Here is a 13,948-nt window from a genome sequence, read left to right on the forward strand (position 1 = left end):
GCCCATTATGGGCCAACTTTGGGCCCAATTCAGTCATTTTGGGCCCTGTTGAGGGCCATACCCATTATGAGCCAAATTTGGGCCCTATTGGGCCATGTCCACTGTAGGCTGAGTTCGGGCCCTATTCGCTGTTGGGCCATGTCCATTGTGGGTTGTATTTCTTTTGGGCCTTGTTGGGCCCTGTTCCTCCCTTTTGGGCCATACCCATAATGGGTCCTGTTCATCTCTTTTGGGTCGTACCCATTTTGGGCCCTATTCACCATTGTGAGCCATATTCCTTGCGCACCGTATAAGGCCATGTTCATCATTTTGGGCCATGATCATTCATTTTGGGCCCTGCTCATCTATTGTGGCTCATATTCCTGTTAGGCCCTGTTCATCGATTGTTTTGGCCGAGTCCGTTCATTTTGTATCAGATACATTGATTGATCCAGGACGACCCAGGCCAAATATCTCTTTTCCAATTTTGGTCAAACCAGACTGAATAGGCTAAGCCTCTGATTGGACCTAAATATGTGGATCAAGCCCAAAAGCTCAACTAGCCTTAGTTCGTGTATCTCTCCTTTCTTTTTTCTCTCTCTAGACATACTCAGGGATCCTAGTGTCAACCCTATTCTTCTTATTGCTCGGATCCAAGTTGATCCAGTTTGGAGATCCTGAACTATCCCGGTACCTGAGCAGTAGAACGGCTATTACTTCAACCCTAACTAGATTTGACCATTTTTGATCTTTACCTGACCCATTAAATTCTCTTGGTTCAGACTAACCTGAGCAGTCGGGCACTGTCATCCGACCAACTTGATCTGGGGGCATGGGATAGTAATGTTTAATTTTGAATTCTAGAATGATGTTAAAATTAATAATATTTTAATGATATTAAATAGGCATAGTTGACCCGTTTGTCTGAAGTGGGATTTAAAGCAAAAAGAGGTAAGTAACCTAATGCTCGAAAGTATATTTTCCAAATTATTTGGATAAATTAATTATTAGTTGATTAAATTTTGATAGATGTTTTGTATTTAGTTAAACGGGTTAGGCATGTTAATAATAATTTTAAAATTATGTTATATGTTACGAAATCTGAAAAATGTGACTCGACAAATTATAAAAAATATATTTGGTATGCATGTATGTATTCTCAACATGGCTATGATTTGATCCCGCTAATGGAGATTATTCGTTGGCCCTGTTGACTTGTAATCTATGAGGAACCAATTTTGACACAGTACCATCGGTGATTAGAATAGTAGTATTTAGACACTATTACCACCGGTGGTTAACAATAATGGTTTTTGGCACTTTGTATGATCCATGCCACTGGGTTACGTGGCCATAGCTGATTGGTGTTGGGATTCTGGTACCAGAGTTTTTATAAAAATACTTAATAAATTTCAAAAGAAAATGTTATTTGCGATTTATTTTTGGGCCATGATTTTGTGTTTAAATTAAATATCTGACATGCTTGGACCCCACTCTGGAGTATTATATTGCTTACTGGGCTAATGTAGCTCATTATCATATTTTCTCTGTTTTTCAAATTTGGATACATGATCACACAGGATTGGGGAGTTCGCTAGATTTCAAAGATTTTATTCAATTATTACCATTTTAGATAGATCAGTTATAATATTTGATTTATGTTGATATATATTATTTTGAAACATTGTATGATTGCTTTGAATAAATTGTTGATTAAAAAAATAAATTTAGGAATTTGTTATTGCTTTGATATGATATGCAGCCTTGTGTGCATATACGGTCCGCCGTGGAAGCGTGCAACATCTGTCACGCTCTAAGCTCGGGGCGTGACACCAATCATGTATATAAATTTTTCTTTCCTACTCTATTCACGTGATTAGGACTAAATAACCTCCCTTATGACTTCACATAAGTAACCAACCGTAGGAATTTGAATTGGGGGAGGCAACTAAGGTTGTTTCAGAAGAAATGAAACAAAAGATATGGTAGAACTAGGATAGTTATTGTATGAGGTCTACCCAATTCTAAACACAGAGGTGCATAATGGATCGATATAAGCATCATGAGCTGTGTCGTAATAGAACGAGTTTTGGCTATTACCTCCTTTTTACTTCCTTCTTCTATAACTAGAGCTTGGAGTATGAAGAGAAAAGATGGCCCTATGGAAAATATGGTCAGAAATCGATAATAGAGTCCGACCACAACCACCGAATTTATTATCTTCATGCATAAGGATAATAGATTACCTAGTAGAAAAGACTTCAAATCATCACAAACCTTCCTTTTTTTTCTATTGCAATTTCTCGATTATTACATGATGATTTCTTAACTTTTCATATATAGAAAAAGATAGACTATAAATGACACCTGAGGGGGAGTTAAGAGCTCAACCCAGGCCTCTTCCTCTTTTCTAGAGATTCAAGAAGAGGGAAAAGCACCAACTTGCTAAATAAATAAAAAAAGTACGTGGAGGTGGAAAATGGAGTTTCCAAGTGATAAGGATTCTCTCAAAATGGAATCTGTTCCAAACATATATGCCATGATTTCTTACTTGGACAGGGTGCAAATATCTAAATTTTATCTTTTTAGATACTTTTTCACACCCATTGCGGATACTAATTCACATTAAGAACCAATTGAATAAGCTACACAAAAAACACATAAGAGTATCATCCCATATATAATGAACGTTTGTTTGTTAGAAAAATATCAACTCAAGCCAAATCTAAACTAGGCATATGTTGGTCAGTCTTAATATAAACTATATCTTAGTCCATGTCAGGTTTTGGTTAATTGGACACTAGCTACACCCATAAAACAATGTCCTCCATATTCTGAAAAGTTCTTGTAATATTTACAATTTTTGCTGTGGGATAATCCCAAGATATACTCAAGTAATAAAATAAAATTAATATTTTTCCGATCATTCATGATTTTTACTGTATAAACATTTATTGCTGATGACATATTTTAAAAACAAGTGATGTTTTCAAAATTATTGATGAAACCGATATTATCGTTGCAGGGATGAGTATGGCTATATCTACTGGTTCTTACCTCACAACAAGTGTTGATTCATTACTTTTAAGCTTAAAAATCTTTTACCTAAATTTTTGCTATACTTTAACAAATTCTCGGCATTTTCCAAAATCATGCACGTAGCTAAATCATTCAGAATAATATTTTACTCTCAAAACTCTATTTGTACACAACTTTACTTTCTCTGCTTCTTGATCTACTTAAATATGTGGAATTCTATTTTTTTCCCATGAATTGGAATTAATTAAATATTCAAAGACAAGTTCGCTGCATAATGAGGGTCAGTCTCTCCTCTACCAAACTCCCTATAAATTAGATCATAGCAATACCAAATGCACCAATCCATTCTTCAGTTCAACCGACGAGCATGCTAAGCATCATAATTCAAGCCAAGCTAGACCCACAAATCCTGCAAATAATAATACCGACAATTTAATCATAATCAATCTTGAGAGAATTATTGCCTTTTTTAAAAAGGAGCAAGACACAAATTGCTAAACCAAGCATAAGTTTGCTGAATCCTTGCGATATAAAATTCTAAGAACCAAATTACATCTACAAAGAGAAATACCTTTTAGATTTTTGAAACATTTTGGTAAATGTATTTTGCTCTTTACGAACGCTAATTTATTATCGATTTGTACGGGATGATAATCAATTAATTAGGAGCTATGGTCACACATTACTATTTTATTCTATGACATATAATAGATTTTCAAAGTCAAAGAGTTCTATATGTCTAATATGTACCCACGGGACTAATTTGAAAAAAGTGGTAATCTTGAATTATTATTTAATTATATTGGCCAATTTCTCCTCTAAAAGAAAATGTGTAGAAATTGAGAGTTCCCATAAATTAATTCAAATATCATAACTTCAAATCAATTTTCACCACTCTTGAGCAGTAGGATGAGGAGGGAGTGAGATTGGGTGCTAGAATTGGATGTAAATGGACTAGCTTTCAAATCCAAAGTTGGCCCATGGGCTGGGCAATTGGATCCAATTTGGTTTGGGCCATTCCAATGTCGAGGTCCAGGCCTTTTAATAAGCCATGGAATCCGAAGAACGTGCCGTGCGATGTGTGACACGCGGGGAACGTGGAAGGGTAGGTGAAGTGGCTGGCAATTCGTATTTATATATTTGCAGCGAGAGAGAGAGAGACTGGATGCGTGCAATGCGATGAAACAGAGAACAAGAAGATAGACGAGCTCAAGAGATAAGCTTTCTTCCTCGTTTAACGAACAGAGAAGAAGAAAAACCGAGAGAGAGAGAGAGAGGGGTTTTGCGGCGTTTTTTTGGGTTCTTGACAAATATAGTATCAAGATTTATTTTTTTTTTCGCTTGCTTTTATTGTGTGGGGGGGGGGGGGGGGGGGGGGGGGGAGAGGAATTGAAGAGGAGGAGGAGGAGGAGGAGAGGAGGGGAGAGAGCTAAATCTGGCAAACGTCGGGGGATTGAGGGTGAGGAAGCAGGGGATTGCGGTGGAGGGGGAGGACGAGGAGGAGTGCAGGCCGTGGCGTCGGAGGCTGTCATCCATGGCGGTCTCCTGGTCTTCTCTCTTTCGGATATCCCTCCTCTTACTTCTCGCGGCCGCCATCGTCACCGCCTTCGCCACCCTCCCCATGGAAAAGGTGTTATCTTCGATCGATCCTCTTTCTGAATTTGTTTCTATTAGGCTTATGTTTATTTCGTGATGATATGTTCGATTTTGTCGCGAATTGGATCCGGAATTGATCTGGCGTTTTCGATTTAGATTAGATTTATTCGTGAGATATCTTTCGATTCATAATCTTCATGTTTTTCTTTTTCACAGAAAAAAAATTCAAATTTTGTTTCTTGTGGAATTTCTTTTTCTTGTTCCTTCTCTTCTGGGGATGGTTAGGGAAGAGAATGGTGGAATTATTGCATGTGGATTGATATAGGGATCGTGGATCTTGGACCAATGTAATGCACTCTAGCGATTAATCTCTACTTCTCCGCATTGAGAGCTGGATTTTTGGATCATTGGATTATTGTAGTTTGAGATATGTGAGGTGACACATTCGTTTCTTCTTTTTTCTTTTAATATCTATGTTTGTATTAATGGTGCAGTATGTGGGACGAGCAATTGGAAAGAAGTTTCCTTTTGCGAATTTTAATTCGTGCAGTGTAGACATTGGAAACTTAAGTATTAGGAAATAATTAAGTAGGTCCCTTTTTTTAATTGATTCCTTGTTTTAGATAATATGGATACCTTTGGTCATTCTCATTATATGAATCGTGCAGAAACAGCTGCATTTTTGTTATAGATGATCACACTTGAGAGCAAGTTAGAGATGTTGGAGAGATGGCTTGAGATGAGAGCCCAGCATTCTGATGGAATAGGCTTTTCAAGCACATGGGATGATGCATGCTAAAAAAAGGTGTTTTGGTTGCTATCCTTCTAAGGAGCAAATGGATGTTAGAGGCATAGTGAGAGGGATCATGGATTCTGCAGTTCAGGAAGATATCAATTCCTTAAGCGGATTCCATAGTGTTTGTTAAGCAAGATAAGGAACATAATTGAAATAGATAGAATTAGCCAATGCCTAAAATCTGCAGTCAGCATGTATGATAGTAGAAAACCTACAGCATAGAGAACACTAAAACGAGTGTTCAGGTGCAATTATAGGAGATTCTGTGGTTTGTTCTTCCACGACCCTTCCTGGAATGTGTCTCTGTACCTTCCTTTCATTTTCTCCATTGAAGTAGATTAGGCTCTGCCTTGATCTTTCCCTCAAAACAGATAGGAAGGTCCAGAGTTGGTTATAGGAATGCCTACGGATGGAGAGGTGTTGTGACTTAATTAGAATGTGATTATGTTGATTAGTCCTGGATCCAGTGCTTTTGAACTACTGATCCAACCCAAGATGATCTGAATCAACTGAGAAGATAGAATGGACCAAGTCAAGACTCTAGTCCGAAAATCTAGTTGACAGAGGTTAGTCATGCTATGTCTAACTCCAACCCTGCGCAACTGTACTCCTATAACTTAAGAATTTGAATTGGGAAAGTTGGAAATGGGAGACTCGATCATTGGAAGAAGGAAGGACTAATGTGGTAGTAGCAAGTGCATCACTGAAGGCTAGAATAGAAGTTACATTAGACGTATTTTATTGATGGCTATAGCTATCACTTCTTCTGATCCTCAAACAATTTTTGGTATCAAAGCAAGTAGAAAACAGAAAATTATGCTTTGCTCTTAGTAGAATCTTGTATTTGCTAAAGGTGACTCGACTTTTTTTTGGCTCTCCTTTATCGTTTCCTATTCTGGAGATTCTAATGATGATGTGCTCTGCTAGTAATATAAAAATATTCATATCCTTAAATTAGACTAATCAGTTCACTGATTATGGGGTCTTTTCCAAAGAGCATTTTATCTTAATATTAATCTTCTTATATTTCAAATTTTGACCTATCTAATGATTTCTGACTTTCCCTTTCTTAAATAAAAAAGGCATTTTAGTTTTTGTACAAGTTCTTTATTATATAATTTGTCTATTTCTATTAGATGTGCTTGATTCTTTATTGGATTTTATCTTCTATTTGAACGAAGTTTTTTGAAGTGATTACTTATGGATGCTGCAATAGTAAATTGATTATGATCTTTAGAAAGTTAAGCTATCTATCGGAACCATAATTCACTCATTATCGATACCAGTCAGAGTTGGCTCTTTATCTTTCAAAATTCTACTTCTTTTGGGCAGATTAGTTGTTATATTCCAAAAAAGATTAATAGTGGGTTGAGGTTGATAGTTCCATTCATTCATTGAACCAGTAGTGTACCTTTTGCCGGATTGCCTGGTAGATGGTCCTTTAATTTTATGCACATAGTTGGGAAAAGCTGTCATTACATTTTTAATATCTTCAAAATTTGATCCAATTGTTAAGTTCATGCAAATTATTTATGTGAATATGTTGGCTTTACATATAGTCTTCTCATTGACTGCATGCCATAACTTTATATGCCTGCCAACAGGTTCTGAAGGATTTTTTGGTTTGGATCAAGCAGAACCTTGGTCGATGGGGTCCTCTTGTTCTGTAAGTGTCTGTCATTATATTTAAGTCTTGGTATGTCAATTTTTTCCCCTTCTATATTGGTGGTTGTAGCGGCTTTAGCTACTGTGCTTATTGCAACATGAACACCAAAATTTCTTAGGTTCCGTCTCCATCTTAATTGCAATTCACCAAATTAGGTTTGAATGCTTATATCCCTTTAACCATAAACTGGCAGTCATCGACATACAATTGCTAATGTCAGCCTACGAAATATGTTGATATATATTCTAGAGTTATAGTATGCTATAACTTAAGTTAGTGAACTTTTTACTTACCAAAAAACCTGAGGGGATGGATATGTACATGCTGTTAGGAAAAAGCAAATGCATGGTAGGCATCATGCCAGAAATATTGCCTATGAAAATATCTTTAACTACCTCTGAACTGCTTATAATTTGTTTCTTACTAACACAACTTCGTCACAAGTCAATAATCTTCTCTACTAGAATTTGAATTACCTCATTTTCTGTTTTCCATGGGGTGTCTTCCAATTAGACTTAATCCATTCTCATCATGTGTCCTATGAATTAAAAAAGAGAAATCACTATTGATTTAGTTCTAAAATTGTGAAGTGCGCTGGGAGATAACTACTAAGAGCGGTTTTGCTACAACATGTTGTGTTCTAGGTTCTTATAATAATGCATAAGATTTTGTAATCAGTCATTTTAATTGGCAAACTTTCTATTAGTTCGATACCATTTGAGTTCTTCCCGGGTCACTTCCATCTCCTTGGAATCTGTTATATATGCATATGTATGTCTTAGTTCAATGATGCAAAGAAGGCATATATACTTTTTTTATATTAACATCTGATATCCTAAATAGTTAGTCCTTAATAATACATTACTCTTATGCAAAATTTGATGTTCATATCCTCGAACATTGAATCCCTGACATTGACTTTTCTCTGAAAATTAAAATTACAGGGCTGTGGCATATATCCCTTTGACAGTGTTAGCAGTTCCAGCATCAATACTTACAGTAAGCATGATATTGTAATTTTTTGAGATAGTTGAATACCTCATCATTCTGACTCTTCTAAATCAAGCATTCTCACATTCATGGACATGAACAATTTTATTACTGATAATTCCTTAAATCTTTCAAACTATCATTTTGGTTGCATTCTCTAATATGTTGAGCTTTTGACTATATTGTGGACAATATTCATGCTTCTTTCTAGAATCTGGTCAACTAGATTTCAGGTCAAACCTGGTCAGTCCTGACCAGACAGTGGGGGGCCTGACATGGATAATTTTTGCATATCTGTTTGTAGTAAACAATAATATTCGTGTACGATATAAGATGGATAGATGTGATAACTGTCTTCATTTTTGTTTTTGGTAGGATTTGATGACTATCTTAACATGCATATACAACCTGCAAAGTTGTTTCTCATTCTGACTGATCCTGTAAAATTTGTGCTTCAGATATGAATGCAGTACCTGATGTCAAAGCTTGTCATTTTTTGTCTTCCTCTAAACACTGAGTGTAGGGAATTCTCTAAGGTTGCTTCCTAATTGCATGAATTAAAATTGCAAATGAAAAAACTAGCCTTTTGAGTTTCATGACAGGTCCATTTTTTGTTCTATGGTGCCTTGGCCAGGTATCAGACTTCAGGCAAATGTTCTTTGATGTTGATGTCAGGTTGACAGCACAAGTGATCATAAGTTTCTGATTGGTCCTAATGTAGCCTTCTTCACCTTGATTATTGCTCCATCTTCATTCAATTTTATGGGGAAAAATTGATGACTATACATATTCTATTGTTGTGTTATAAGTGGCTTCTATCAGAGACATCATCTGTTTAGTTGTAAACAAATTTATCAATTGAATGTACAACCCGAGAGTCATTTCAGATTGATTTTTCATCTTTTATGGTGCATACTTGTAGCCATCTTTTTATAGTCCATATTGACTTCTAAATTGAAGATATTATAGAGTTAAACATATATGCTTTTGTTTTAAAATATTTGTTGCTCATTTTTTTTAATACGTGCTATGTACATACCAGCTGGGTGGTGGATATCTTTTTGGGTTGCCTGTGGGTTTCGTTGCTGACTCTACTGGAGCAACAATTGGTGCAACAACTGCATTCCTGCTTGGTAGAACGGTAAATTTTATGTGTAGAATTATTAAACTTGACTTTCGATTAAAATGCATATTCATCTTTTCGTTTTTAGTTAGGCATCTTCAGCTTATGCAGCCATAAGCTCACAACAGAAAATATGTATATTCTTTTTGGGAAGGATGATAAATGTTTTCTTTCAACAACACTTGTGCAATTTTCTGGTTCATATCTGAGTTTTCCAATAATCATAGCATGTCATAAGATTTTCCCCTTTCATAGAAAAATCAAATTAATTGAAGTGATCTTGGATTGGTTAAAACTAGTTCAATGTACTTTGGAAGTCAAAATTCCTGAATTCTACATTTGATTTAGAGTACAGAGTGGAAATTTGGATAAGCTGCTACACTGTTGACTGGGTTGACTGAACCAAAGGCTACTTACATAACCCCATATGTCCGCAGCATTGGCAAAATAATTGAGCTGCTGACAGTTGATGGATAAAGCAATACTTACTGTAATTCAATTAGACATCAAACACCACTGACCAACCACTTCCTGATTGATGCTCATGGATGGCCTGGCATCCATCCATTAACATGCTCCCTTATCCCATCGTAACTCAAGTGAAATTTCATATGGAATACAATTGATAGTTGAAACCCATCTATCTTCACAAATATACCACCAATAACCCTAGCTAGTAGAGAAATCACTGCAATACATGATAAGTATGGGTACTGAAGTGTACAAGGCTAAATATTGACTATTGAATATTTTATTAATTTAAAGAAAGAAGAAATCTAACCATATTAAGATCAGCTAAATATAGAACTCCACACACTGAAAGTAAAAACCAAGGACCTCACCAAAAAAGGCTGGCCAAAAGGTATTATTTGGATTCCTTGGCCTTACATGAGTTCCCAAGATCTCTCCATCACACAACCAATGTGGGAATAAACATGTGGTTGATCAAGTCCTCACACTAGATCTTGAAAAACCAACAAGCTTCAACCAATACTAAACCAATAAAGCATCAAGGGGCATAAAGAATTCACAAACATGGACAATAAAGGAAGATTATGATAAAAAAACTAATTATCATCAACGGGCCAAAAGAAGTCAAAAAAGCTAATTGAAAACTCAACTGATTGCATAAAGGTCAAACATATGGGAACAAATTTATAGGGTGATTAAATAAGAAAATTTCAATACATGGAATAATTAGCTACCAAAAAATAGAGATTAAAGCTGAATTGGATTAGTTAAGCAAGATTTTGTTAGCATGCAGGAAATAAAAGGATCCAAAAGAAAATGATTCTAAAGTCTCTTTTGTAAGTTGGTTTGGTCAAGATGAAGGTTTTTCGTACCAATGTGTATCATCCTACACCAGGCATATCGTACAATACTGATATCGAATCGAGACTCGGTACACCAAATTGAAGCCCGCACTGGCATGCCAACACTATACCAACATGGTACTGGTATAGGGTCGATGCCGAAATGGTGAACTTTGGTCAGAACCTAGTTGGTAGCAACCTAGGAAGTTAACTAGACAATGATTGCATGATGAAACTAAATTTTAGTCACTAATTATTGCAATTAGATTAGGATAGGACCTGATGCGCCCTTTGAAACTCTGACAACTATACACTAGATCTTGAAGCGTGATTAGAAATCCTCTATTTATGATGAATTTTGGGAAATTTTGTTGTAACATCTTGTGACTTAATTTTTCTAGAGCTTGCTCTACATATTTTGTAGGTCACATTAGGTTGATTTATTAACTTAAATTTTTTCCTAACTAATTGTAAGAAGGTACTCAATTTTTTAAGCAATACATGCAGTTTTCAGTGTTCTTTGTGGTAGTTATATTTCTTCTTGTTTTGCTTATTTTTGTATAGTTATCAAGACTAAAAGTATGACTCAAGGTTCGTCATCTTGGTACCAGACCCCGTACCAGTGCACACTAGCACTGTGTCGGTATGGTACAGTACGGTACGGAATCTTTTCAGCATACCGAGTATCGGTATGCCACCCACACCGAGTACCAGTGCCGAATCAGTATGGTACGGTACGCTCCATACTGTCCGGTTTGAATCGATATGACGAACTAAACTATGACTTTTATTGGTTTTTGTTGGTTAGAATTTATTCTTGATCCAAACTCAGTCTCCTGTTGCTATAACAATAATCAATAGTTCTTATCTCAACTACTTTCAACTAGTTGTGGAATACAAATTTATATATTTACATTTGATGAAAGACCATAATATAAGTCCAATCTTCTATATGACTTTGTTGCATAATGCATTATTGATGATCACGGATTTTATATCATGTTACTGTTATGCAGATTGGGAGGGCTTATGTTATTTCCAAGTTGAAGGATTATCCCAAGTTTCAAGCAGTTGCTATTGCAATTCAGAGATCCGGTTTTAAGGTTAAAAGTTTTATCTCCATTTTCCCCTATGTATACTACTTGTTCCCCCACCTAACAATTAGCAAGTGATTGATGATTCTTCTTATCAAAGCAAACTCAAGGTCTATAAATAGGAATGCATAAATAGGCACATGGTACGCCATACTATACCAAACCAAATAGTATGGAACATATCGTACAGTACCATATCGATACCAGTACATGGTATAGGGGACGTACTGACACTCGGTATGCTGAACCGCTCTCCATACCTTGCGTGCCAACACAGTGACAGATGGCACCAATATGGAGCCTGGAACAGAGACGGCATACTTTGGATAGGCATGTATGTAATTTTTATAATTTTAATATTTTGGAATCTAGTTTTATCTTATAGTCTTGATGACCACTTCTATGCACGATTAGCGGAACCGTTCCGAATCGGACGATTCTGGCCATTCCGAGTCGTACCAGCGGCCCACCGGTACGGTTCCGGCAATGAAAACAGAAACCGTTACTGGAGGCAAAGGCGAAGAAAAGAGAGAAAAAGAGAGAGCGGGCGGGGAGGGAGGAAGGGGGAGAGGGAGGGAGGCCGGCAGAGGGCGGCGGAGACCGACGCCGGGGCGGAAAGAAGAAGTCGCAGCTGACGAAACAGGAGAACGGCCATAGCTTCCCCTTTCCAGCCTCTGCCGGCCTCCCTCCCTTTCTCCCCCGCTTTCTCTCTCTTTTCCTCTCTCGTTCTCCCTCTCCCCTATCTCTTCTGCTACATCGGTATGGGCTCGGCGCGGCACGGCGCGGGCTTGTACCGACTCGTCCCACTGGAAAACTAGTACGGTGCCCAGTATTGGTTCCGCCGACCTTGCTTTTATGATAAGTAATTTACATTAGAGCTCACATATTTTTTGGTCCTGTAAACTTTTGAAGGAAAATCTATCTCTATAACATGCAATAAACAAAACCAATCATACTTGCATTGGATTGTGTTGTTGTTCAACTTCTTTAACTTAGATTGATATTGTGTAATCCTGAAGATGCACTCTAAAAGCTTTTCACTTGGCTTCTTGAAGATTCATAACTAATCAAATCTTGACCTGCTTTCTGTAAAATGGAGATACCAAACATATGAACAATCACAAGCAAAATACAATTTGAAGCTAAAAGAAGTTTCGCCATACAGGTGCATATTCTCCATACTAGGTATACCACACATATTAGTATTGAACCGAGACTCATAGGGTGATTTTTAGATTGTCCATTGGGTGATCAAAAAGACATATAATTTAGTATTATTTAGACTGTCCATTTTTGGACCACTTGATGCATAGGCTAGGCATCTCCAAATCACATGATTTTTGTTATGTAAGTAATATAGGGAAAGTAGATCACATCAAACGGCTTAGGTCATTGATATAAGACCTCCATCATGTAATCTAGGCCTTACCGGATCTGAATGGAGATCCATTGAAGTTTAGCCCAGTTTAGCTCTTCCTCTCTTTCTCTGTATACATATGTGTAGTGAGAGAGAGTGAGAGAGTCAAAGACCCCTCAACTGCTGTAAACATTGCCAAGTTGATCCATCATGTGCTCTTCACCCTCTCTATTTTACTAAGTTTCCTTAATTTCACCTCCTTGCCCTGCCCTCCATGACCATGATATAGGCTGCCTTTTCTTGCCATCCTCTCCTTAGCTTTCACAGATTTGTTTTTATTGGCATAGTTTTAGAATAATATCAGAGCCAATAATATTGCAGTTTATATATTTCCTTAGCAAATTCTGCGTGTTTGGGTTGTGCATTGTAAGATATTTCCTTCGAAAGTTGAGTACAACAAGCATGTTGAGACATCTTATATATCATTTACCATGCTTTTAAATAATCTTTTTCTTTTCTGATCTTTTAAAACTTTTCAATTTTATTGGAAACAGAGGAAGCTTACCTTTATGCCATACAGCCTTCACCTTATGTCATTGGGAGTCAAATACCTTACCCTATGCATCAGCCCTGTAAGTAGAGTGGATTAGCGGTCCTTTTCCTTAAGCCTGAAGGAATACTAACTTAACAGATTTTTTTTTTTTTTAAGGCCCGACTTAGTTGCAGGATAGAAAATGTGGATTAGCGGTCCTTTTCCTTGGTATTCCTCCAAGATTTCTTTATTGTTAAGTTAAGCCTGAAGGCTACTTGGTTGCGAAGTTGCTATTCCATGTAAGATATTGTAATGAGGGGTTAATTAAGGAATAACTTTTGAAAGAAGAGAAGGGTAAAAGAAAGGAATGATTCACCCCTTAACCAGCAGAATGTCTTTATTTCACCTCTCTCCATGAAATAAAGTTATCCGTGAAATAGGGGATAACCCCCCTTGACTAGAA

General features: G+C 36.8%; 1 protein-coding gene across 1 annotated transcript in view; it reads left to right on the forward strand.

Annotated features, from left to right (window-relative positions):
• Positions 1–4,407: 4,407 nt before the first annotated feature.
• LOC103712321 (TVP38/TMEM64 family membrane protein slr0305-like) overlaps positions 4,408–13,948 on the forward strand; it is a 29,574-nt gene continuing 20,033 nt past the window's right edge. The window contains exons 1-5 of the mRNA XM_026806663.2: positions 4,408–4,648; positions 7,015–7,076; positions 8,021–8,075; positions 9,109–9,207; positions 11,519–11,605. Of these exons, the coding sequence (XP_026662464.2) occupies positions 4,553–4,648; positions 7,015–7,076; positions 8,021–8,075; positions 9,109–9,207; positions 11,519–11,605 (399 nt within the window). The 5' untranslated portion in view covers positions 4,408–4,552. The remainder of the gene's footprint in view (positions 4,649–7,014; positions 7,077–8,020; positions 8,076–9,108; positions 9,208–11,518; positions 11,606–13,948) is intronic.

The sequence above is a fragment of the Phoenix dactylifera genome, unplaced genomic scaffold (assembly GCF_009389715.1).
Source record: "Phoenix dactylifera cultivar Barhee BC4 unplaced genomic scaffold, palm_55x_up_171113_PBpolish2nd_filt_p 000026F, whole genome shotgun sequence".
NCBI classification, from domain to species: domain Eukaryota; kingdom Viridiplantae; phylum Streptophyta; class Magnoliopsida; order Arecales; family Arecaceae; genus Phoenix; species Phoenix dactylifera.